At 38.3% G+C, this 23,059-nt stretch overlaps 1 protein-coding gene across 1 annotated transcript in view; it reads right to left on the bottom strand.

Annotated features, from left to right (window-relative positions):
* Positions 1–23,059, bottom strand: part of LGR5 (leucine rich repeat containing G protein-coupled receptor 5) — an 88,715-nt gene that overhangs the window by 8,675 nt on the left and 56,981 nt on the right. Inside the window, exons 5-14 of the mRNA XM_075149899.1 lie at positions 15,597–15,812; positions 12,742–12,813; positions 10,102–10,170; positions 7,014–7,085; positions 6,115–6,186; positions 5,939–6,007; positions 5,719–5,790; positions 2,690–2,755; positions 2,406–2,477; positions 1,442–1,513 (exon numbers count right to left, since the gene is read on the bottom strand). Coding sequence (XP_075006000.1) covers positions 1,442–1,513; positions 2,406–2,477; positions 2,690–2,755; positions 5,719–5,790; positions 5,939–6,007; positions 6,115–6,186; positions 7,014–7,085; positions 10,102–10,170; positions 12,742–12,813; positions 15,597–15,812 — 852 coding nt within the window. The remainder of the gene's footprint in view (positions 1–1,441; positions 1,514–2,405; positions 2,478–2,689; positions 2,756–5,718; positions 5,791–5,938; positions 6,008–6,114; positions 6,187–7,013; positions 7,086–10,101; positions 10,171–12,741; positions 12,814–15,596; positions 15,813–23,059) is intronic.

Here is a 23,059-nt window from a genome sequence, read left to right as displayed (position 1 = left end):
TAAGCTGAGGTTTGTCTAAGGAGCCGAGGGAAGACAGTGCAGATGAACATGGATACATAACTTGGGGAAAGTAAAACAGGTGAACAAAACAGTGACAGTGATCAAGGAGATATGGTAAAGTAATCAAAGAAGGGGAAGTCCAGAGGTATTCTGTTCTCAGTTTCTCCCTCTCTCTTCCATTTATTCTGTGAGCCTTTTCAGTCCTCTTCACAATTATCTACACTGCAATACTTAAGATCGTCAACAGTCAAGGAGAAGGAAGAAGGGGAGTCTAATGCTTTTATGCCCAAGGCTGAACAGCAAAGTTCCTGTCTCTCGGACTATCTACTGAAATCTAAGGGCTAGACATAAAATAAGATATGTTGATGGACGGGTCTTCTACCTATCTGTCTGGTTTAGTGTGTGTCCTCTTGCTCACAACATAGTTAAATACCAAAGGCGAAATTCTGTTCCTACTGCAATGGTAAAAATGACCACTGACGTCAGTCAGACCAGGGTTAGAGACTAGCATTTCAGGAAACGCTGGTACACTGTGTTGCTGTGTGTGTGTTAAAGGGCTTTTTTCTTTAACCCTCTCTGACTGTTCTATGCTATTGACCAAAGCTACAATTTATTGCTCTCCTCACAAAGTAGGAAAGTTCTGAGGAGGGACCCAAAAGGGATGTCATAGACAATATTGTCTTTATCGACATTTTTCAGTGCACCATTCAGAGGGGAGGCTTTGCACATCGACAGAAATGAATACCCCTTTCCAAATTTAGGTTTCCCAGCAGCTACTGCATTATCTGCGAGCAAATGCCCAGCAGTGTATCTTTGTGACAACCATGCAGCAGGATAACTCTAGAGGAATTTTTTCTCACGTCTTCCCCATACACCCAATGCCTCAGGGATTCACCTTAAAGAGGCATTATGGGAGTGGGAAGTAGGAAAAAGTTAGGAAGGACTAAGAAGTGCTTGTGAACAAGGCCTGCAAAATTGGCTGCTGATGTTTTGACAACTAACTACTCTGGCTGAACTTATTATAGAAAAAAATCTATTCCATCAAATGAGGAACGATGAAATAAAGATGCATACTGGAAAATGTTTCTTATTTATTTTTTAATCCAATTCCTTAGTCCTGAAACACAACTAACAGGAAATATTCCCCATTGCTACAAGAGACTAAACTGCTAACAAATTGAATGAAGAAAGGCAGACGCACTGATATTCTTCATGGACCCCAAATCACTCTGATTACACAGTGTTACATGCAGCTTTGCCATAATACCTATGGGAATTGGTGAAGTACAAGAAAGTAGGCCTCTAGATATGGATTCAACAGACCAGAAGATTAGAATAGAGAAAGCCTCAATTTCTGCTGGGGCACTAAGTTATGAAATTTTTGTATGCTCTTGCAAGAAAAAAGTGAAAATTTGAATGTAAAAGATATACAAATACTTACAGTTTGATCAGAGATGGTAAAGAGGAGAAGGCATTGGGGTGAATAATTTTAATTTTGTTCCAAGCTAAATCCCTACAAGAAAAGTGAGTGGAAAATTACATACCCACTGAGTGAATATGGAAGTTTTCATACACTTGATTAGGAGGCCTAAATATAAAAAAGGTATTAATTACATGCAAATATTTTCAATAAGCTTCTGCATATCTCATAGTGCAAAATCTTTTTTCCATTTTTAAACTACATTAGTCAGTTAATGGTGTTAGTTATTAAACTGACAACTTTCTTAAAACGTCTTAATGTCTTCTACAGCCTAAGGCAGTGATTTTCAGTCTGTTTCAGAGCTTCCTAAGGCAGCAAAAAGAAGAGTGGGGTATATGGACTACTTCTAAGAGGTCCTCATGATGTGACTAAGAAGAGGAAATCCATTGTCAATAGGCTTAACTTCCTAATCTCAATCTTCACCACCCCTGAAAAATCAAAAAGACTGAAAGCAACTCTTAAAAAATGTATGGGTTTGATCCTGCAAAAACTTACAACTATGAGTAATTTCTTGACAAAATTACTCCGCTAGCACATGTGTCTGTGTGAAAACTAGAAACCCGCACACGACTGGACTCTATTTCTTAAGACGCTGTTCTCTATAAAAAGATTTCATGCTCCCTAGAGCTGATTATTACGTGAATCTGCCAACAGATACCAGCTCTGGCTCAGTATCTCTCTCCACCTCCATCAGAAACATTTAGAAGTAACAGCTTTTTTAGCTATAAGTTTACATCTTTGAATTCATTGCTGCCGATGCTAAACTTCACAACGTTTGTTCTCTTTTCACAGTTACGGCCTAATGGGTGAAAGATCAAAGTGAGGAAAAACAGAAACAAGGATGTTTTGGGGCATACAGCAAGCAGACAGTATATACCCCATGTTTTTGAGAACCTGGGTGAATGGCTGTTAGGGCTGTACTCACAGAGACCGAAGAGCAGCCAGCTGCCGAAATGTGTCTGCTTTGATTTCACTGATTTCATTGTGATGCAAGTCACTGAAATAGCAATAAGAATCTCCTCAGTTTCAAAGGCACTTGGAGGACACTTCGGGGTATTTTAGATTGTGTTTATGATCCACTTCAATATAGTGTAAGGGTACGTATTTGGGATATGTCAAATCGGCCAGCAATAACCAAGTTAATGATGCTCAAACACATTTGTATATAGATGCTTCTTTTTAGGCTTTTTAGGGTAGTTTGACGCTTACATTTTTTGGAGTTTTTTACATGCAGTAAAACAGGGTAAATCTTCCAAGAGGTTGTAAGACAGATCCCTGTAATACACAACAAAAGAAAAGATTAACATCAAAGTAAAGTTAAAAGAAAAAGATCTTTCATTGTCTTACTTCATGCTCAATTTAAAATAACTTGTTTTTATCCACACTCACAGAAGAACAGAAATGTGCAAACTCAGTTATAATCTCTCATCTGTCAGATTTTGATTTCTAACTGAGGAGGAGAGAGGAGAGGAAAAGGCAAGATGTATTAACTCCATATCCTACGTTTGCAAATTCCTTGCATTGTCTAAAGATTTCCTGCCTGAAGTCTAGACTTCTGCTGAGCGTTTTCCAGTAACGATATTGGCCATCTGCTCATAGGGAATATTTGATTTACATCACAGACTTCATATTCATATTCATTAAATTCTGACAAATATTTAAACCATTTAAAATAATCAACTAAATGTATATACTTATATTTTTTCAGAGAAGATCCTGTATTTTTCTGGTAATAATCACAATGGACTGTAATCAGTTTTCCATTCTACACTTTTAATTAAGCACTATTGCCTCTGATCCTTAGACTGTTATATCTTATAACTGAGGGAAATGGTTAAAAAAAAATTGGAACTAACTTTGAAATCAATCACTACATGGGGAAAAAAACCTTAAAAAGACTTGAGCCAAAACTCAACAAATTACAGAATAACTGAAACATCTGGACTGATTTATAGTATAACATAACTAATCAAAACCAAGCCCAGGCAATTTGCAGAAATTGGAGGGGGAAAAAAAAAGGAACTAAACACCCGCCCCCACCACCCAACAGTCTCATCCTATATATACATGTTGCTCAGGGAAAACTGAATGGGAAATTTGCTAATGAAAAGAATATAGAAAAAAAGCTTACACCTGTAATTAGGAAAAATTACAGTTATCAGGAAAAAAATTACAGGAAAAATTCCACAGTTATTCAACATTATCACGTAAAAGAGCAAACTCTTTTCACTCCTGTTTCAAGTTCTTTAAAACTGGCTCATCTCCATTCATTTACTTCCTTGGTAAAATTTTATTTTCACTGTTACTATTCCAATAGGGGCATTTAGACTATTTAGAGGTTTGTGGAAGTGGTGCAAGTAATGACCGTGTGTGTTTTTCAGGTATTCTACTCTGCTTTTACTGTGCACAAAGGCTGCCATCAATTTATGTATATTTTTTGCTACAGCAGGGAAGATTACAGCCTCTGTTTTTGTATTTTTTACAGGTACTCTATGGTCCACATCAGACATGACAGAGGAGAATTCAAATGAGCTGGAGGCTTTTAGGCCAAGGTAAAAGATGTTTGGTATGCCTGGCGGACTGTGGCTATTCTGTCATGCACAGATTTGTGACTTGGGTCTTCTTAAAAGTATGTTATCAGATTGAATTTTGTATGTACTGACACTCCCTTTTTACACACAATAAAAAAAAAAACCCAAACCGAAACCCTTCTCCCCTTAGTTTCTGTTAGAGCTCCAGGAAATATTTTACTTGTTTATTTTTAAGGATTTTTTCCACTTTGTTAATACATGAGGCTCTTGGCATCAGCAGAGGGCAAGTGGTTTTGGTTCCCATGTTGAGGTGCGTACCCAACTGCGCTGAAGGTAGTCTCTCGAGGACTGCTGGGACCGTGTTCTCACATACACCTTTACTGCAGGTGCGCAGACACCCACGAAGCCTCCGTGTACATTAATCCACATTTGGAAGTATTGGTGGTTAGGTAGGATGCACAAATTGTCTTTCAAAGCAGTGTTTGCGCTTGTAGTGTTTGTGCATGTATCTGAGCCAGGAAGCCCCTTCAAGATCGCAGTCTCCAAGTATCTTGTGGGGTTCAGCGCACCGTTATACTTCATGGTACAGGCAAAACTAAGGTGCAAACCTAAATGTGGGCTTGGCAGACTCGTTCCAATCTGATGGGAATGGGGAAAGAGCATCTCTGAGTACATGAAATTGCTGTTAAATTGGTTCCCCACCCTTTTAAATATCAGCTCAAATAATACAGGGTGATACTCAAAAATAAAAAATGTGGATTTCCGATGGACAGTCCTACTCTAGTAAGAACTGTACAAGTTATTAATTACTATAGTATTTATTTTCCTTCTGTTTTGAGATTATTCATTGTTTTTGAATAATACAGGACATACTTAAACTTAAGTCTGTGTGCAGACTTTCTTCTGGCAACAGACTCTGTTTCTGTCTTTTATCATTCTGGAAATGATTATATTGTGTTCATCAACTAAAACTTAATTTTTTGTGGAAATGTTCATGATATCCATGCTGGTATTCAAATAATGTGTTATAATTAGTGCTATTTCGATGTTGGCCAGAGAACTAATACCAAATACATTCCTAGTGATGTAATTCATAGAGCAAAGTGCTGTTGGCTCATTCTCAAAGAAGCGGACACAATGATTACTTTCGTTAGTGATTAAGCAAACTCCAAGGAAACCTCCAAGCTAAAATAATATTGGTTATTTATTATAAAAACTATGCCCCAACTATGCCAAGGAATAGTCTATTAAATTTCAGTCAGCTACTTGCGTCTGGTTGGAAAAGAAACTAAAAGAGCAGCATGACAAGGACTCAAAACAGCACTCCTTACTCAGTTATATTTTCCATTCACTTCACTGAATTATCTGTGTCAGTGAGGAAAAAAAACCCAGACTACTCTAGGAGAGATAGAATGAATGAAAATAAGGTAGTTCTGTTGCTTTTTAAACAAAATCAAGAACCGTTTTACCCTTTCCTAAAAATATGCAAAGTAATTATCTTTTTCGTCAACGTATGGGAAATCCTGACTGATAAGTGGGTTGTGAACTTTTTGAGTAACACGGGGGCCCACTCCCTGAACTGAATTCCTAAGAAGTAACGCGATACAAAGAAATAGCAGTAATTGGGTAATTTTGAAATCATAATGATTTCATTTGTCCATTAATCTCTTGCATTAATGTAATTTTAATATTCTTACTGAAACGTACAGCACTTGGAGATTAGGTAACTGGTCACAAGCTGATTTGGGGAGAGAGGTGATCTGTGCTCCTGTGAGTGTTCTGTTGAAAGTATTTATAAAAAAAAGAAAAGAAAAAAAAAGATTACTTTTTAAAGATTGCAAAATAAATATGTTTTTTAGGACATTCTTTAGAGTAAGTCAGTATCCAGAAAAATAAAACAAAGCAAAAATACTTCTCTAGCACTTACAAACTCTCCAGACTTGTAGTCCCTGTCAGATCAGGAAACTCTGTTATCTGTGAAGCACCATTTAAAGTCCTAGAATTTAAAAACATTATTTCAATACAATTGTGGTGAGGGAAGTGTGGGACAACTCTAATATTGCAATATATGAAGACCATTAAAATAAAAAAGCAAACACATACAGAGTTCTGAGTTCTGGTAAGTGTTGAAAAGCAGATTTTCCAACAAGCTGGATAGGGTTATCATAAAAATGTCTGCAAAAAGAGAACAAAAAGACATTGTATGAAAAATATTTTAAAAGATTCTAAATATATTACATTATTATACTATAAGCAAATAAGTAAACACCCTACGATAAATCAAAGACTGTGCACCTCTGGTTGTAGCAGAGGTGCACCTCTGGGCTTTTCTCACCCAGTAATCTATATTAATCAACCACATTTCACATTTTGAATATTCAAGTAGTCATTGTTTTCTTGGTTTTAAAGCCAGAAGCCAGTCAACAAAATATTCCCTCTTCCTCCCAGGTTTGCAAAGATAGAAATCCAAATATGAAGAACTTTGTTATGACCTGAGACAAATTTAAGGTTAGCAGGTGAAGAAGTCAGAACTTTACCTACTCGGAAGCGGTTCCCTTGCACTTTTGAAGTCATGCTGCTTTTGCTCATAGAATAATATTGCTGAAGATGAGTCACTATTTTTCTTACATTTATTTTACAATTTCTTATTTTGACGTTTGCCCATTAAATGCATTCTCATGCAAGACAATGGGAACTCAGACTGGAATCCATCGAGAGTAATTTTTGCTAGCTTCTACATTGCCAGTAATGCTAAGAGACTTAGAAGAAATAGTTCAAATAAAAGGTCAAAGGCCAGAGGCCACCACTTGCTTCCCTTAAACAGGGCACGCAAACTGCCATTCTTTCCACGAAGTTGGAAAGATATGAGCTTGTTTGCTTGTATAATGATGTGCTACACAGTATGCGCACAAGAAGAGCTATTTGACAATTAGCCACAAATACGATACTTAGTTCCACGTTCTTTAATAAGAAGAGTCATTGAAAAGACTCTTATCACTTACATTGTAATAAGTGATGGATTACCCACAAATGCACGCTCAGGTATTGACTTGATGTTATTGCTATGAAATCCCCTATAAAAGGAAAAATGGTTTACAGAGTAAGAAAAAAAAGTCAAGGCGCAATCTGTATTCACAATGCACAACAATTTTTTTTGTTTGTAATAAGAAAAATGTCTGTATGTAAAGGTATATCCTTGTTTTCTGGAATAAGACAGAACGGAGAAAAGCAAAGAAAAGAAAAGCAACGAAATATCTGGAATTCTGCACTTTTCTAAATGAACAAAACCATTGGGATGAAGTAAACTGCAAAATGGCATTTTAAAATTCAGATGCCCTTAGTAGGAAACTGCTTTGTAGCTGTATATCATGTATCTATGAATCTATGTGTGTATTTATATAAATATAATGTAAATATACACACGCACACACATGAACTAACAACATTAATAGTTAAATATTAATAATTAAATAAGAATAAAATAGTATATGTATTTCCCCCTGTATGTGTTAAACGGCAACTATTTCTTTTGTAAGATAATAATGTATTACACAAGTTTATCATCAAGTAAATGATTTTATACATTATATTGTAACATGTTGAGCCTCCCACAACCACCTTTTTGTGAAGTATTTTAAATGTGGACATGAACAAACTATCCAATGTAGTTGTGCCTGCTGGATAGAGGGCCAAATCTTTGTCTCATCATTAATTACTGGATTTTATTCATATGAGTAATTCTCCATTGTGAAAAACAAAAGAAACAACCAAGATTTCAAAAGAACAATGATGATTTGTGTGGGAAACTCCCATTAGTTCAGTCGGGTATGAAAAAGGCTTCCCAGCTTAAATTTATGCATTTACAAAGCCTCAAATTGTTCACTGATGCAAGCACACTTGGTCAATACTTGAACACATCCCACATTATTGGTTTTACTTGTTTAGGCATTGTGCTACTGCTGACGAACTACAGAGCAAGGCTCTAAATCCTTAGTTCTTTTGCATGCAATAAAAACTGCATCCATGCAGATGTAGCCTCTAAGCAATATGAGGATCCTGTTTAATCTAGAACCAGTAAACAGGCTGGTTTTGTGGCTGTATTTAATGGGATTCCTTGCATGGCAGAAAAGCTAAGGAAATGGTATGACTACTTTCCAGGGCAGTATCTGGCCACTCTTCACCATTCTGATTTGAGTTACAGTGAGGGAGCAGCCCCATCATCAGCCAAGAGCAGACGCCAGTGCATTTATGCACAGAAGAGCCTGAAGCATTTCTGAGCTGGTGTGAAGAGAGCACGCTCACGGCTGCAGCCTGTGTCCTGGGGCACTGTACCCAAGTGATACACCCTGTCTGAACTGAAGGCGCTTCATAGCCTGTCAGTTCACATATTGAGCAAAAGAGCAGTAAAATCTACCTGCACCCCTGGGTAAAAAGACTCTATTAAGGCCACACTGGGAAAAATGCTTCTATAGGCATCTTCAAAATCCAGTCTGGAAAACATTATGTATGCATTAACTTTGGCTAACAGCTATACCCACTTACTTTGGAGAGATAACTACTCCTACAGCTGAGACCTTGAAGTACAGAGCATCTGGGACAACAGTGCCCCTGTAGCATCAGTTATGGCCCTGACTCGCTGGCCACTTGCCAGCAGATCTCCATCTCTGACTGGCTGCCTTGGATGCCTCCAAGTTGTAGACAAAAAGCCATAGCCTGTGTTTTCAGTCCAGATGTAAATTCTGAGAGAAACATGAGGTGCCACCCAGTGAGATGGCCCTGCAATGAGCTGAACCTCTGCGGGCCTGGGCTCCCACTTGGGTGAGAATGGCAGGACATGCACAACCTTGTGGGGGACACCTTGTGCTTCTAAGATCGGCTTCCAGGGCCCAAACAAAGCACTGAAGCACATGGTCTCATGGTCTGTGCTGGATTTGGGACGTCAGGTTGCAATTTCACACTCCAAAGATTCTTGCACCTTCAGCTTACCTGAAAAGTTTGATATTTAGAGGTGAAGTCCTACAGGACCAGTAAGTAATCTCAAGTACATCAGGCCGTTTGCTGGACTGGGCAAGGTGCATTTACTGCAAACCTGGGTTATCTACATTTGGCTACTGACTCCAGAGGTCAGCAAAAAACCAATCCTTTGAGGCCACTGGATTTCACACCAGTTATTTTAGCCGACAGATGACGTAACAGCAGCTGAGAACAGTTGGGCTGAGAAACTCATAGCCCCACTCCCTTCTCCAGAGCCGCTCTCTGCCAATACTGGAGGTGCTGAACTGGAGTCAGCACTGCCTGAGGATCCCTGCTTTGGAAAAAATCCCAGGTAACTACTTAAAGTGGCTTTAAGATCAGTTTATGATGTAGCAGGGGTACAGCCGTGTCCAACTCCTATATGATTACCTAGTTTTTTCAAAAATCTATGCTGATGGTACCAGTAACATGGTAAATAATTCAAATGGAAAGAATTCTGAACATACGCACTGATGTGTACATTGCATGTATGATGTGTGAATATAATTTCATTCTTTTTTTATAATTCAGCTGTTTCTTACAATAAACTTGGCTGGTTTCTTTTCATTGTTGATTTTTTGTAACGCAAACTATGTCTGTGCATCCAGAAGTGTTTTATTTACAGCATTACAAAGGACTATTTATATTGAAAAGAAACTGCTTTAATTTAATGGGAGGGAGGGAGGGAGGGAGGGAAGAAGGTAAAGACATTTAAACCTGATGGACTAATAACGGTGCCACGCTTTCTTCTTCTTAGACTAGAAGACTGTGATATATTGGATTGTTTGCAAAATCCAACTGTTGTGTTTGGGACTCAAAGTGTTTATTATTTACTGTATTACAAGGATGAAGTTCCTGGAAAAACCCACTGCACAATGCATTATAAAAGTAAAAGTTGTCAGAACCTGAATGCTCTAAACTGAAGCTTGAAAATGATCTTTTATGCATGTTGGCATGTTTATTAGTTTTTCCTAGGATATCAGTTTTTGAGTATTACTGATAAAATCACCAGCATTAAAAAAAATAATCACACACTAGACAAAACATCCTCCTTCCTAATATGAGATCTGTACTTACAGTTCTTTTAGGTTTGTTAGTGTCCTGATAGCAGTGGGGAACTCGTCCAGACTGTTGTAATTTAAATCTCTGTGTGAAAATAGATTTTATTATTTAGGTTATGCACTGCATAATGGATAGCATAGAATGGTTGGCATTTGTAATGAAATATCATCTTCCATGCATTGAAGAAATACATACAGCCAAAAGCCAGGAAATCCTCAGAAGTGTATGGATGTTTTCCAACAAACTCTATTTAGGGCACATTATCATTCCTATTTTTTATCAGCATCCTATTTTTAGTTATATCTTAGCTATTCTGCAATAAAGAACATAAGTGGATTCAGATACTACTAAGGGATTTGCTGTTTTGTAAATTGCCCATCCTTTTCATTACTTGAAAGTATTAATGGGGAAAAAAATCTTTCAAACAGAATATTCAACAACTTTATACAGTGAGCTGCATTTTACATGGCTAATACATCTCACTCTAAAGGTTTCATTTGCCTCTGACTCACTGTCTAGTTGTATTAGTCTTTTTTTTTTTTCCTGATGAAAAAATCTCTGAAGAGATTTTTCCCAGTGGTTAAGTGGTAAAAATAAGAGATACTGGAGTTTGGAGGGTAAAAATGATTAGGGGAAGTTTTCCTCTGGCTAAAACAAGTGGGAAAACACACAGTAAGTTCAACTTTACCATTAACTGTATTGTTAATTTTAAGATTTGTCAACATTCATACGGAGAATGTTTCTAACCACACAAATTGTAAAAATGGTAGTTTAGCTAGGGTAGTGACCTCTGCTTTAAGAACTGCTCATGCTGCAGCAGTAATTAGACTTTATTCTGGCAGGCTGAATGGCTGCCCTTAGCACGACGTGTGCATCCTTTAGCATTCAGGAGACACCTGAAACTAAAATTGAGACATGTCAGTTTACTGTGATGCTCTCTGGCACTGCTTTGTGAAGAATATAGTCTGAAAAACTTGAGCAAAACCTTTTTGAACAGGCAAAACACAAATCACAGTTCACAATAGATTGAAATTGAAATAGTATCAGGCTGAAGTAATGCAGGCAGGAAACTGCTGTCTGAACTCAACAAGGCTTTCCTTCCTGCTTGTAAATCTCTCTCTGCTGCTTATTGACAAAAAGAGATTACAGGCATGTACGGTTTGGTTTTGCCCTCCAGTGATATGTGATTTCCAGACCTATGCCTCGATGCAAACAAATGACCTTAAAGCTGGCATCCATCATTTACACCAAGATCTCTTTAGATGATCTTGAAACTATCTGGAAACCAGTCTATACAGTATGCAGTTACTGTGCTTGAGGCAAGTGCTACATTCTCCTATTGCAGTGAAGTGGCTGCACCTACACTTATTCCCAGGTTCCTGACTGTCCTCTGTGTTTCCATCTCTCTCATGCCAGGTGGCTGGGACTGGGTTTGCAATTACTTATTCCATTGTTTTGTTTTTCCCCATTTTTGACCAAGTGCCATGTGAATCTCACTTATAAAAACAAAACAAATGATTACATTTTCCTTCTCCCTTTCCAGTCCCCCTTTCCGGTGCTACACTAAGGGACTTCCCCTCAACTCACAGCCGGCTAAAAGTCAAAATTGTAAAATTGCAATTCAGTGCCAAGGGATCAATGTAATCAAAACTAGGGATAAAAAAAAAGCCCAAAACTTCTTGCTTTCTGATCTTAATGAAACATGAAAGTGGGCAGTACATAGTTCTGTGGATACGAAAGCAAATAGTCACTTTTAGACTAGCATTATTTATGTTTGAAACTGTCTATTTGTTCCTCATAAAAGGCCTTTTAGCTTCTGTCCTAGTTGGGTGAAATATCTAAAATCTCTGAAAATGATGCAGTTGATTGTGGCAGGTGCCAGCGGGAAGGATACGTAAGGTTTTACCGTCCCTGTAGCATTTTTGGGGTCTGTGGTCCACTCTAGCAGACATCTTTATTCGACTAACTCTGTATTGAAATACTTTGCGCTAACCATCAGCACTGTGTTCCTGTTTGGTATTCTTCTGTAGAATTATTTTTTGTTAGAAAACTCAAGAAAATTTGAATTGGTCTGAACAGAACTATGGAGAAAACTTGAAGAAATTTCAGTCTCTACCAGTGCTATTCTTTATCAGAGCTCTTTAAAGACAAGAACTTGGATCCAACTGAAACATTCCTCTTCCCCCCCTTGTAAAACACATGCATAATTTGGCTACCTGGCACTTTTGCTTTTTCCAGGGATAAAAAAAATTAAAACTGTCTAATTTTATAACCCTCCTCTATGGCGAGACAGTTTCTTAATGTTAAAGCTTTTCACTGTGACAATTTCCCAATCTAGCTATTAGCTTTATTGATTACACAAGACAAATAAATAGTACATAACTGTTCATGAATAGCCACTTCTTTTTCAATGCTTAGTACAGTTTTCAACTGTCCTTCAAACAATTTATCAACTGACAATGCTTATTAAGAAGGCAAACTAATTTTATAGTCAAAAATAGGATTTGCTACATAGAGTCATTGTAAACCATCACTTAGATCCTGTAGCGATTAGGCAAGCCAAAAACCACATTTGGCTTTTAGGCTATTTTTATTCTTTCAGAATATTAATGAAAACACTGAAAAAAAAAGGAAACAAATAAGAGGTCAACTCACAAAGTCTCTAGGCTGTGGAGCCCATCAAAGCATTTCTTTCCCAGGGAGTAGATTCTATTGTTATGGAGATGTCTGCAGGGGAACATTAAGCACACAGTCAGGAAAGCACACTGCGCACAGTGGACTTAAGCAAAACATTTTGATGGTTAAATCAAAAGAAACTTATTTTCAGGCATGCACTGATTATATGCAAGTCATGCTTTTGCAAGAGCATGTATAAGAGGCACCTCCGCCGCCCTCTCCCCTTTTTCCCGGTATCTCCCCACTCACGCAGGCTTCCATTTGGTTTCATAGAAGGGATTTGTTTTAAAACCACCTAGATTGTTTAAAAAGGGTATATCCTGGAGTTCCAGGTTGGGGTTTGGATATTGAATACTGGGAAATTGTAGACATATTCTCAGTGGTCGTTAATTAACAGGTTGCCTCAAAAACTGTGTGTGGGGTGAGAGGTGTATATTTGGAAGATATATATTCAGAGGGTGTTAGAGGGTATGGCACAGAAAAGGAGCAGGTGAGGAGACGGATAATACGGCAGACAGGGAAGGGGCATTAGGCTTGCAGAATGAAAGAAGAGTCAAAGTCATAGGACAAAAAATTCATAGCTTCACTGAGATGAGTAAACTAACCAATCTTAAAAGTGCTGAAACTTGCCTTCCTTTGAAACTATAACAATGAACAACTATTTTCTCAAATGTTTAGCAATTGAAAGTAATTTTGTTATATATTTCAACCAACCGCCCCGCACGAAGGATCAGAGTGCTGCCTATTTCTAAGACTTTTAGACTGATATGGAAAAAACCCACTCTGTGTGAAGCTCACTAATGTGAGTAGATACAACTTGGAGCCACTTCAGTTTGTTTTTTAAAAAGGATGCCTTTTTCCCAGATTTTTCCTTTTATTTTATTCTTGACACACTACCCTTACAGTGGAGGGAAACTACAGGAGTAGTACTTTAAAAGAAAAGAAGGGTTGTGAATGAAGGGCTGCCAGGCACTTCCCCTTCAAAGCTTCATTCTGCTCTGAAAATAATGTTAAAGATCAGAGGCTCTCTGAATGTTCTGCAGAACCTACAGAAATTGTGTCTACCTGTCCATAAAAGGCAGGGATTCTGACGGCAAAATGCAAATGTTCTGTGGATTTTCCCTTTCCTAGGAAGAAACCTAATCAACTTTGTTTTTAAATGTAGTCACTGACCTTTAATGCTTTAGTTAGCATGAAGAGTGCATCTCCACATTCCAATTATGTTTGATCTTTAATGATAGAGCTTCAAACCTGCTCCAATTGACCCTGCATTTTTGCACTGAGTTGAAAATTTGCCAGACTGAATAGAGTAGTAAACAAAAGAAAGCGGAACCACACACAAAGATTTCGATGAGCCAAAAATATCAGATGTTGTAGATCACAAGGAATGATTGAATTATTAATCAATATGAAGCCCAGAAGATTAGAAATAAGCAAGGCAGATCTAAAATAAGGAAACCTAACTGAGCAGAGGCAATCAGGGCATGAAAAGAAATAATTTTCTCCTGCATTTCTTAACTGTCTTCTTATCACTGTATTTCTGATAGGGATCTAGAGAATGATGTTCAAGACAGTCTTTTGTCTTTAGCATTACTGAGATAAGCCTAGAAGCTCAGTCAAATGACAAGTCCATCCACTCTTTAACTTGAATGGGATTGATACTTAATGTAAACAGAAGGCAAAGATTTTGTGGCACAAGGCAGCTCTTACCCTCCATTTTTGGTGCCCTATATGCTTATATGAATATATTATGCACTAGGCAGAGATAATGATTTTAACTGTCAATAGAGAACCCTGGCGTGTGCCAGGTTCAATGCTTACACTGGGGCTAGAATATGCTAAAATCTGCTAAATGTCTTACAAACTATGGTTTCAGACAGCTTGTAAAGTTTGGCTATATTATTCTCTCTTTAATAATGCTAACATTTTCCAAAGTATCCTGAAATAACTTCTCCACCTCAGTTCTCCTCCTCAGTTTCTCCAGCCAGTCTAAAATTTTTTCCACTTGGTACATTCCCAGAAGATAAAAAGCTGAAACCATGCTCCATAGCATTCCTTCCAGATTTTGGTGCAAGCTACGCATGTTTCATTTAGTTGAACTGGTATGCAAAAATAACAAAATACAAAACTACATATATTTTCTATGAAGGGAAATGCATACTTTTTCTACTGGACGGCATTCTTTCCAAGTCACCCAGAAAGCTTTCAGCTAATTTCCTTTTTCTAATCTTCCCTCATTCAGCGCACACTGCCTTAGAGTCTTAGAGGGCACACAATTCATCTCTTCCTGTTTGTTTTGCTGACCAGATAGGGTGATTTTTTTAATTCCCTTACATAGTTCTTTACTGGAGATGGAAACTTTTAAGCTAGATAAAAACAAGTGATTTAGCAAATGCTAGTTTAACTGTAGGAAGATGTAAAAAATCTGTTTATCCAAGATAATTTTTTAAAATTTTGTTTTGCAGTACATATACAATCCAGAAAATTTATTTTTCAAAAAGAACATTTTCTGCAACAAACGGAATTGATGTCTTAGTAAAGGAATATCACTAAGCCTAGTGCAAATGTAAACGGCAAACTGCAGACTTATAGCCCTAAGATATCAATTTAATACTAAGAATGTAAGACAAAACAGACGTTTAATTAACCCATGTATATACCTCTTTACCTATCATTTGCCAACTGGGGAGGGACTAGGGGTATATTTAATTATTAAAGGTTGTCTCAGGCAACATTTAAATTAAACATTGCATCTTCAAGTAATTTATCACAAAATGGTCAAAGTCCTGCAAAGAAGCGGAGATTGTGGCTAAAAAACAATCAATAAAACTTACAGAACTACCAAACTAGAGAGGTTTCCAAAAGCATAGTCTGGTATGTAATGAATTTTATTCAGTGCCAATGTCATTGCCTGAAGTGCTGGTAAACTTCTAAAAGCTTGGACGGGAATTTCTGTCAAAGAATTATCATCTAGCCATAGGTGTCTAAGAGAGACCAAGCCATTGAAGCAGTTGGGGGGCACATAGTTGATGTGGTTGGCATCCAGACGTCTAGGAGAAAAAGAAATAGAGAAAATTGACTCTGAGAAAAGAACAGTGGACTTACACAATGGATATCAGAAGTTATCACCAAGAACACAAACCCAAAGGATGGACATGGGTTGCCACATCCATTTTTCATTTTCTGGAGATTCTACATTTCCGTCTTGTTTGCAACCTCACGCCTGAGACCTCACATCATGTTTACAAGTCTCCTTGTCAGCTGGCTCGCTGCAGGCAGCTCTCCTTTGGAGCCATCAACTCACTGAGAGCACACACTGATCATTTTTGAGCAGAGCCTCTCTACAGACCAGGTACGAATTTGTTTCCTTTCCCAATTACTTGAAATTATGGAATAAAAAAGTGTAAAAAACTCAGTTAGAGATTCTCTTTCAGAACCTATAAATCACTGAGCTGCAAGCTCACTTGGGTTTCCATACACTAGACACCCATTCTAAGAGCCAAAAATAAAACTCACTTCTGAGTCTCTTCCCGTTTTACCTTTTCTCACATATTGTTTATTCTAACGATTCTAATCAGCACTGAAGTTCACATTTTTTAATAGTGGAGCAAAATGTTTTTAAATAGAGATTAGTGTTGCTAATGCGATGTATGTATTTTGAAAAACAAGTTATTAAATACACTTCAGTTGCTGCAGAGCCAACAGAGGGAGCTCAAGCGCACATCGTACCTCTTCAGAGTCTGCAGGTGATATCCTGCTCTCACACTTGTGTAGGGAAGGATTAAATCTACTGAACCTTTAGCAGATGTGGCGCTAGAAATATTGTCATTGGCTTTTGCTTTTGCTCTGTTTTGCTTTCCCATTGTGATGCTTTCAGAGAAATATTTAAAAGTGTGCTTCAGATTTCTGAAACTTCATGAAACATCCAGATGGTGATCTGTACTCTGATACAGTTTTTCTGCTTTTAATGTGTTGTAGTGACTTGTACCTTGTTTGGAACATGAAAGCCACGTTCTAAAACTTTTCTTGAAGATGTCTGTACAGGGGAGTAATTAAGTGAATCGTGAAACAGAAATAAATTTAAATAGAGTTTGAAAACATTACAGAACAAACAGACACACCCAGGGTACAAAGAAGTAATTCTGTACAACCTAAATTCGGTCTGTTTGAGAGAAATGCAATACTGTTTGTGGCGGGCATATTATTCTTTTTATTTAAAGCTGCTTCTTCATTTACAGTCATGTAAAATGTCGGGTCCATTCTATCTCCTGCTCCATGCTGCTCCTACCTACTGCATGAGAACAAATAATGACTGCTAAGGCTCCGTGCCAGGCTGGCAAATTACTGAGACAAGGTCAGTTGGAACAAATTTATAAAGTTCAGTGTCAAAGCCCTTGTACAATTAAATTTTCAATATAATAACTGACATGGCAGGCAGCAGAGACGGAGCTTCCAAAATAACTCAAGGGTCTGTCAACAAATGGGTGAGGCTGGAAATGTTTAGAAATACTCATGCTGTACCTCCCCCATTCCCCAGGCAACAACCATGCTACGCCTGTGTTTTCAAATAAGGTATAATTTGAATGAGTAGATGGGGTTTCTTTGTGTTCAGTCAGGAGTAAATTTCTTCCCTGGGTGATGCTGGTATGTAAACTAAGAAGTTACAGTTGCCTTAGTTTGACAGTTACACTGATTAAAGAATGGAGGCTTTATTCAACCTAAATGTGTTCCTGTATTACAGTTAACATCTTGTTCAATACGAAGCTTGCCTGTGCAGTTCTGACATCCCCATTGACTTCACAGGAGTTACTCACAGGATGCCTGGCTGCATGGCAAAGCCAACAGTCAGTCATTTATATGTGACCCTGTGGCTGAAATGGCAATACTTCTGCTGTCGTCAGTGAGACCAGGGTTTTTACCTTACCAATATTCGATAGCAAATCAAGGAACTGATTTTGTTTATAGCTGAAGTTTCCAAATATAAACCCACCACTGGCTTTGTAAAGAAAACACACAACATATAGAAAGAAAAACAGGACTGCTGTAATATAAATGAGATTCTAGGTAGCTGGATTATTGTTTAAATAAACTTTGGAAGAAATCAAGAAGCTATGATGATTTGTGCTGCAGGTCCTATAACTGGATTATGTATCCTGCAAGTGCTCCTAAGAAGTACTGCCTGAAGTGCTCTTTTGTTATCTTATCTTTTCAAAATTTCCAAGTACCGTTTTCCCTCTTGCAGATATTAAAAGGTTGCAGCACTGGTTATGTTTCCTGTCATACTGTAGGTAATGCACACTGATGTAGAAAGCATTGATCAAAATCGCTGTTTTCAGCCAATTGTTTCACATGTGTTGATCAAAGTTTTGGCACTTCCAGAACTAAACCCATTAACTCACAAACATGACCCTATTTATAATTGAAAATATATAGATAACACGTGGTAAGTTTGAAAGCTGCTATTATATTCCAGAGAGAGCCAATTCAGGGAAACAGAAACGCTTGATCTCTTCTGATAGGCAGCATGTAAATAAAGCAGCCAGTATGAAATTCACCATGAGCTCACTTAAAATGTCCAAACCTTTCAAAGTAAATGCTTGAGCTGTGTGGACTATATCCCATTGGTGTTTCCTGTGACATACTGTGAATGCTACAACCATGTGCATAAATTATGAAAAGATATTATACATGCAGAATTGTAAACAGGACTCATCTATTGGTACTCTGGAACGAGTGAGGGTAGATACTTGAAAAATGTTTGATTTGCATTTTTTTATCAGTTCAGTATGACTGGATACTTAGTTTTACGCCACTGGTAGGCTTCTAAGGGAATATATATTTTTTCCCTCTTTCTGAGTCTTCTCTCAAGAGCAAGCCCAGCTACAACCTGGATGTATCTTGTGATCAAGAAATTCCTTAATGTCTTCTTGGTGTGTCTTGCTCATCCATTCAGAGTTAAATCAAACGCTAGATATGGGATCAGGAAGGAGATTTCTCCCAGGTCATTCGCCCCTCTGAAATAAACAGCTATTACATGGATTGCCTCTTCTTACAATGGATCAGGGTCTGAATACAACAAAGGGACCGGAGAAGAGCAAAGCCACAATGACAGATAAAGAAGTCAAGGACAAAATATTTCTTCTGACATTTAAGTTTAAAATAGGAGAGGTAAAACCAAATGAAAAGGGGCTATATGTAACAGGCAGGGGAGGCAGAGAAGTGAAAGCACATGGCAGATTAAAGAAGGGGTGTGCTCCTCCCTTTCCTACCACCTTGCTCCTCTCCTGACCTGGTTCTGTTATGCAGGGAGCCATAGACAAGCCTCTCCACAAGGTACAGAGCAATGATGGACAGAGGTTGGGGACAGGGCCTGTCTGGGGAGGGTATAACGGGCAGGAGGGGGTCACCTGCAGCCCCACCATCTTTGCTAGCATGTGGTGACATGGACCCTCTCACGGGTTTGTTCACAGGACTTGGGCTAGACCCCCATTTAAGTAATGGCAAGTAACATCAAAACTGGCTCTGAAAAGTGGATGTAATGAAAATATAGCTGGCTATTGTGAGCCATGTTTTTCAAACATGGCCCTTTTCGCAGGATATCCCCTTCAGTCCACAGGGGAAAATGCTAGGACTATTGTAAAAGCTTAATTACAACACACCAGCACAGCAGTTCCCACAGCTCACTTTCAGCTCTGCCCTTGTATGGGCTTCTACAGGATTGATACAGAGAACCCTGTGTGGCAACAGCAAGACCAAAAAAGAGAAGTCACAAGTCACACTTTAGAAGCATTTGTTTGGTCCCACTGCTCAGTTTTACATGGGGAAGTCTCTGCAGCTCTGGGAGTTTCAATCCTTAGCGTTTCTCTTCATAGCCAAACATGCTGCTCAGGTGTTTTTGGTAAACCTGCATTCAGGATGGTGGGCCAGGATGCTAGCCCATTGCATAAAGCACCAACAACCAGCTGCACTGCTGTTTTTATACAAAGATTGGCTCTGATACTGGGTACCCTCAATCCCCACAGGTGGGAAAAACAGCCAGCAAGAGCTGTTTAGTTATCCTAGGAATCTGGCTGCAGACTCAGATCAAGAGTCCACAGCTAGACTGGCACATTTGGCGTGGCTGAGAACACTCCCAGGTCCTGCAGCCGACTGATTTGGAGTGGCCCGCGCTACGCTGTTGATCTCTCCTAGCCTCCCAAACGAGGTGGCTGTAGGCAGAGAGGCTACTGGGGATGGTCCCAGGGGCGTGCGAACTGCCAGATGGCCCCAGAGAACAGTTCAGGCAAATGTTAGTTGGCACAAGTCAAAAGAGTGCCAAGGACCCTGTTAACAGTGCAGCAGGACAGACGGTCATGGCCGGTGCAGGGGAGCGCTCTGAAGCACTGTTTGCTTTGCTAGGCTGGCTGTAGCAACAGTCTGTGGCTGTATGGTGCCCAGGAGGATCTCCTCGAAAATCTAATGTGAGGCCCCACACTGCTAACCACTCCAACAGCGGTTTCTTGTCTTCCTCCCACATATGGTGTATGTCTTGGTGGGCTTCAGCCATGCAGGATGATTTTTGGCTACCAGTCCTGAGGTTGAGAAATTTGTCTGTCCCTTACAAATATGATAAAAAAAAAACCTCTTTTGAGATTGCTCAGAAGACGGAAGAGAGTCAGATGCCTAGAGGCTTCTACTGGATGAAAGAAAACATCACCCAGTGGGCTGGAATTGCTAATCTAGTTCAGTCTATTTGCTCCCTGCTTTGAAAGCAACTGGCTCTACAGCTGGTTGAGTTAGGGACTGCACCCAAATAAAATAGTACCACATGCATTTTAGGGAACCTTCCACCCCTCTCTTCCTCCCAGCTGCTTATCAAGCTAGAAAAGTGTCTGTGACTGAGAGGGGTGGTCTGATATTGTACTAGTGCTCCATGTTTCAGTCACTCTTCTGTTATCTAGTGTGCCCCAGGGCTCTAGTAGCTTGGATGGTTAAGACATGCAATAAAATGAGGAGACTGCAATGGCGAGTTTTGAGACGTCTTTGCGTATGTGTACAGACACCTGCATGGGTACACACAAACTTGATTTAAACTGTGCAGAATTCCTCCTCAGGGAGTTTGTGGGTACCTGTTGAGGTACCGGGTTTCCTAAGAAGAATAATGTCTTCTGTAGGCTTCATTATCATGGGGTGTGACATGGGAAACCACAACTAAAGCTCCTGTCTTTTCATGAAAACAGTTCTCTTGGGAGAATGTGATTTCATGAAAGTTGTTTCGCCTTTTAACGACAGATCAGTATTATTAACACAAGCATCAAAATGGAAAAAAATTGTTTAAAGTTAACATTTCTGAAAAAAAAGGCTTTTTAATTTCAAGCCTGAACTGGAAGCATTTCAGAACTCTGTGCCTTCAAAGTCTTCAACACTTTGTTCAGATTAAGAATGAAATGTCAAATATTTGGAGGAGTAGGGAGAAGATGAAAAATCCATTTGCTGACCAGTTCCAGCCAGGCAATTATTAAGAACATCCGAGATGATTACTAGATAATCTTCTATGTAAAACTCAGTGTCACCATCAGGTGCTCCACAAATACTGAAATATCTTAAAAATAAAATTTAAGCTATTTACAAATCCTGTTAGGAAATTTAAAGCAAGTGTAATTGATACTATTTTCTTATCTTGTTGCTTGTAAAGTCAAATTAATTTGCTTCACTAAATTCTAACTTTGCAGGTTGTCAAGGGAGAAAAGATAGTTTATTTTTTCTCTCTATCAACTGTTTCCAGCGCTTTGGAAGATGGGCGATGTATTCTGCCCTATTTTCTACTATTAAAGTCCTCTTAAATTTTACAGGAATGAAACCAGGTGATACAGTAAATAATGTTTGCTTTTAAATGTCCTTCATGACTGGTTTGGCATGGGCAGTGAGATAGCGCCCGATCTGTTCTTGATTTTGACTATTTCTGTGTCTGACAACGCGGCACTAAAAGTTGCTCATTAACAATGATGTGTAAACAAGAAAATAAACAGCGAGGGCAGTTTCATCTGTAGTATTCCCTGCAAACGGTTGTATTGCAATAGTCCCAATAAAAGAATAGCAGAAGCTTTGCTTTTCCGTCAGCAATGCCAATTATGCTTTCCTCCTTTATTTAGCAACATTCACAAATGGAGATCTGCAACTTATCAGGTGCTAGTAATATAAAATTTGTGTTAACATGTTCAGGGAAAAAATAAAAAAAATATATTGATATGTCATTGCCTGCTTTACCAATCCTTTCTTGTTCAAAAATACTTAAATTATATGCCAATTCTGGTACATAAGGGATGTCATTAGAAATGACAAGACAATTACACTACAGAAAAAGAAAAAAAACATACCTATTTAAACAAATACATACTTTAAATGAAAAAAGTTGGACAGAAAACAAGCTGTTAATTAATAATGATATTTGAAAAACAAATCAATATACATATGTAAAAGGTTTTTGGACTATACAGGTATATTCAAAATCACTAAGAGGCTTCTTGACTTAAAAGCAGAATGGAGATATTGGTGCTGTGGGAAACACAAAATCCAGAGACCAACTGCTTGTAGTTGGTTCTAAAGAAATACATTTGCTCAAGGTGAGTAGCAGGGAAGACAGGATTCAAGTGATACTTCAAACCCTGCTGCCAAGATCTAAGTTGTGACACATCAGTGATTGTGTGTTTGTTCCTTTCAATCATGGTACCTGCAAATGTATTTTCCTCTTTTTGGCTTAACAGAAATAAATGCCATTTGAATTGTTAGGACTAGTAATCCAGATAATTTGTATTCACACCAGATTTCAGAGGAAAATTGTAAGTTGAAGATATCCTTCTGCTGAAATTGGAGATCAAAACTACATCTCAAAATAACATGTTCTGGTTACTTGCTTAAATCCTCCTGCCACAAAGGATACTGCAGCCCTACGCAATCATTGTCCAAACTCTGGTAGATGAACTCATTTATTAATCAAAATAGCACGTCACTGTTGTTGACTATTGAACTACAAAGTCTTTTATAAAATTGGAGAAGATTTTAATATTGCTTAATCTTATTTTTTGCTTCAGTGACAGAAAAAACACACATTGTTTTGAGGCAATAGTATAAGGTTTTCTCATAGATTTTTGCTGTTGAAGATGAAATTCACAAATCTTAGGGTCTTCTGGTTAATTTTTTTGTGCCCATTTCTCATTCTATAGTGTTTATTGAATAATGTCTGCTGTCTGAAAACGACTGATCTATTCTAGAGGTAGATCAAGCCTTAAGAAATTCATGAATATTTATCACTCAAACT

Source organism: Calonectris borealis, chromosome 1 (assembly GCF_964195595.1).
Source record: "Calonectris borealis chromosome 1, bCalBor7.hap1.2, whole genome shotgun sequence".
NCBI lineage: Eukaryota > Metazoa > Chordata > Aves > Procellariiformes > Procellariidae > Calonectris > Calonectris borealis.
Note: the sequence above shows the minus strand (reverse complement) of the source record. Positions and strands in the feature narration are given on the sequence as shown.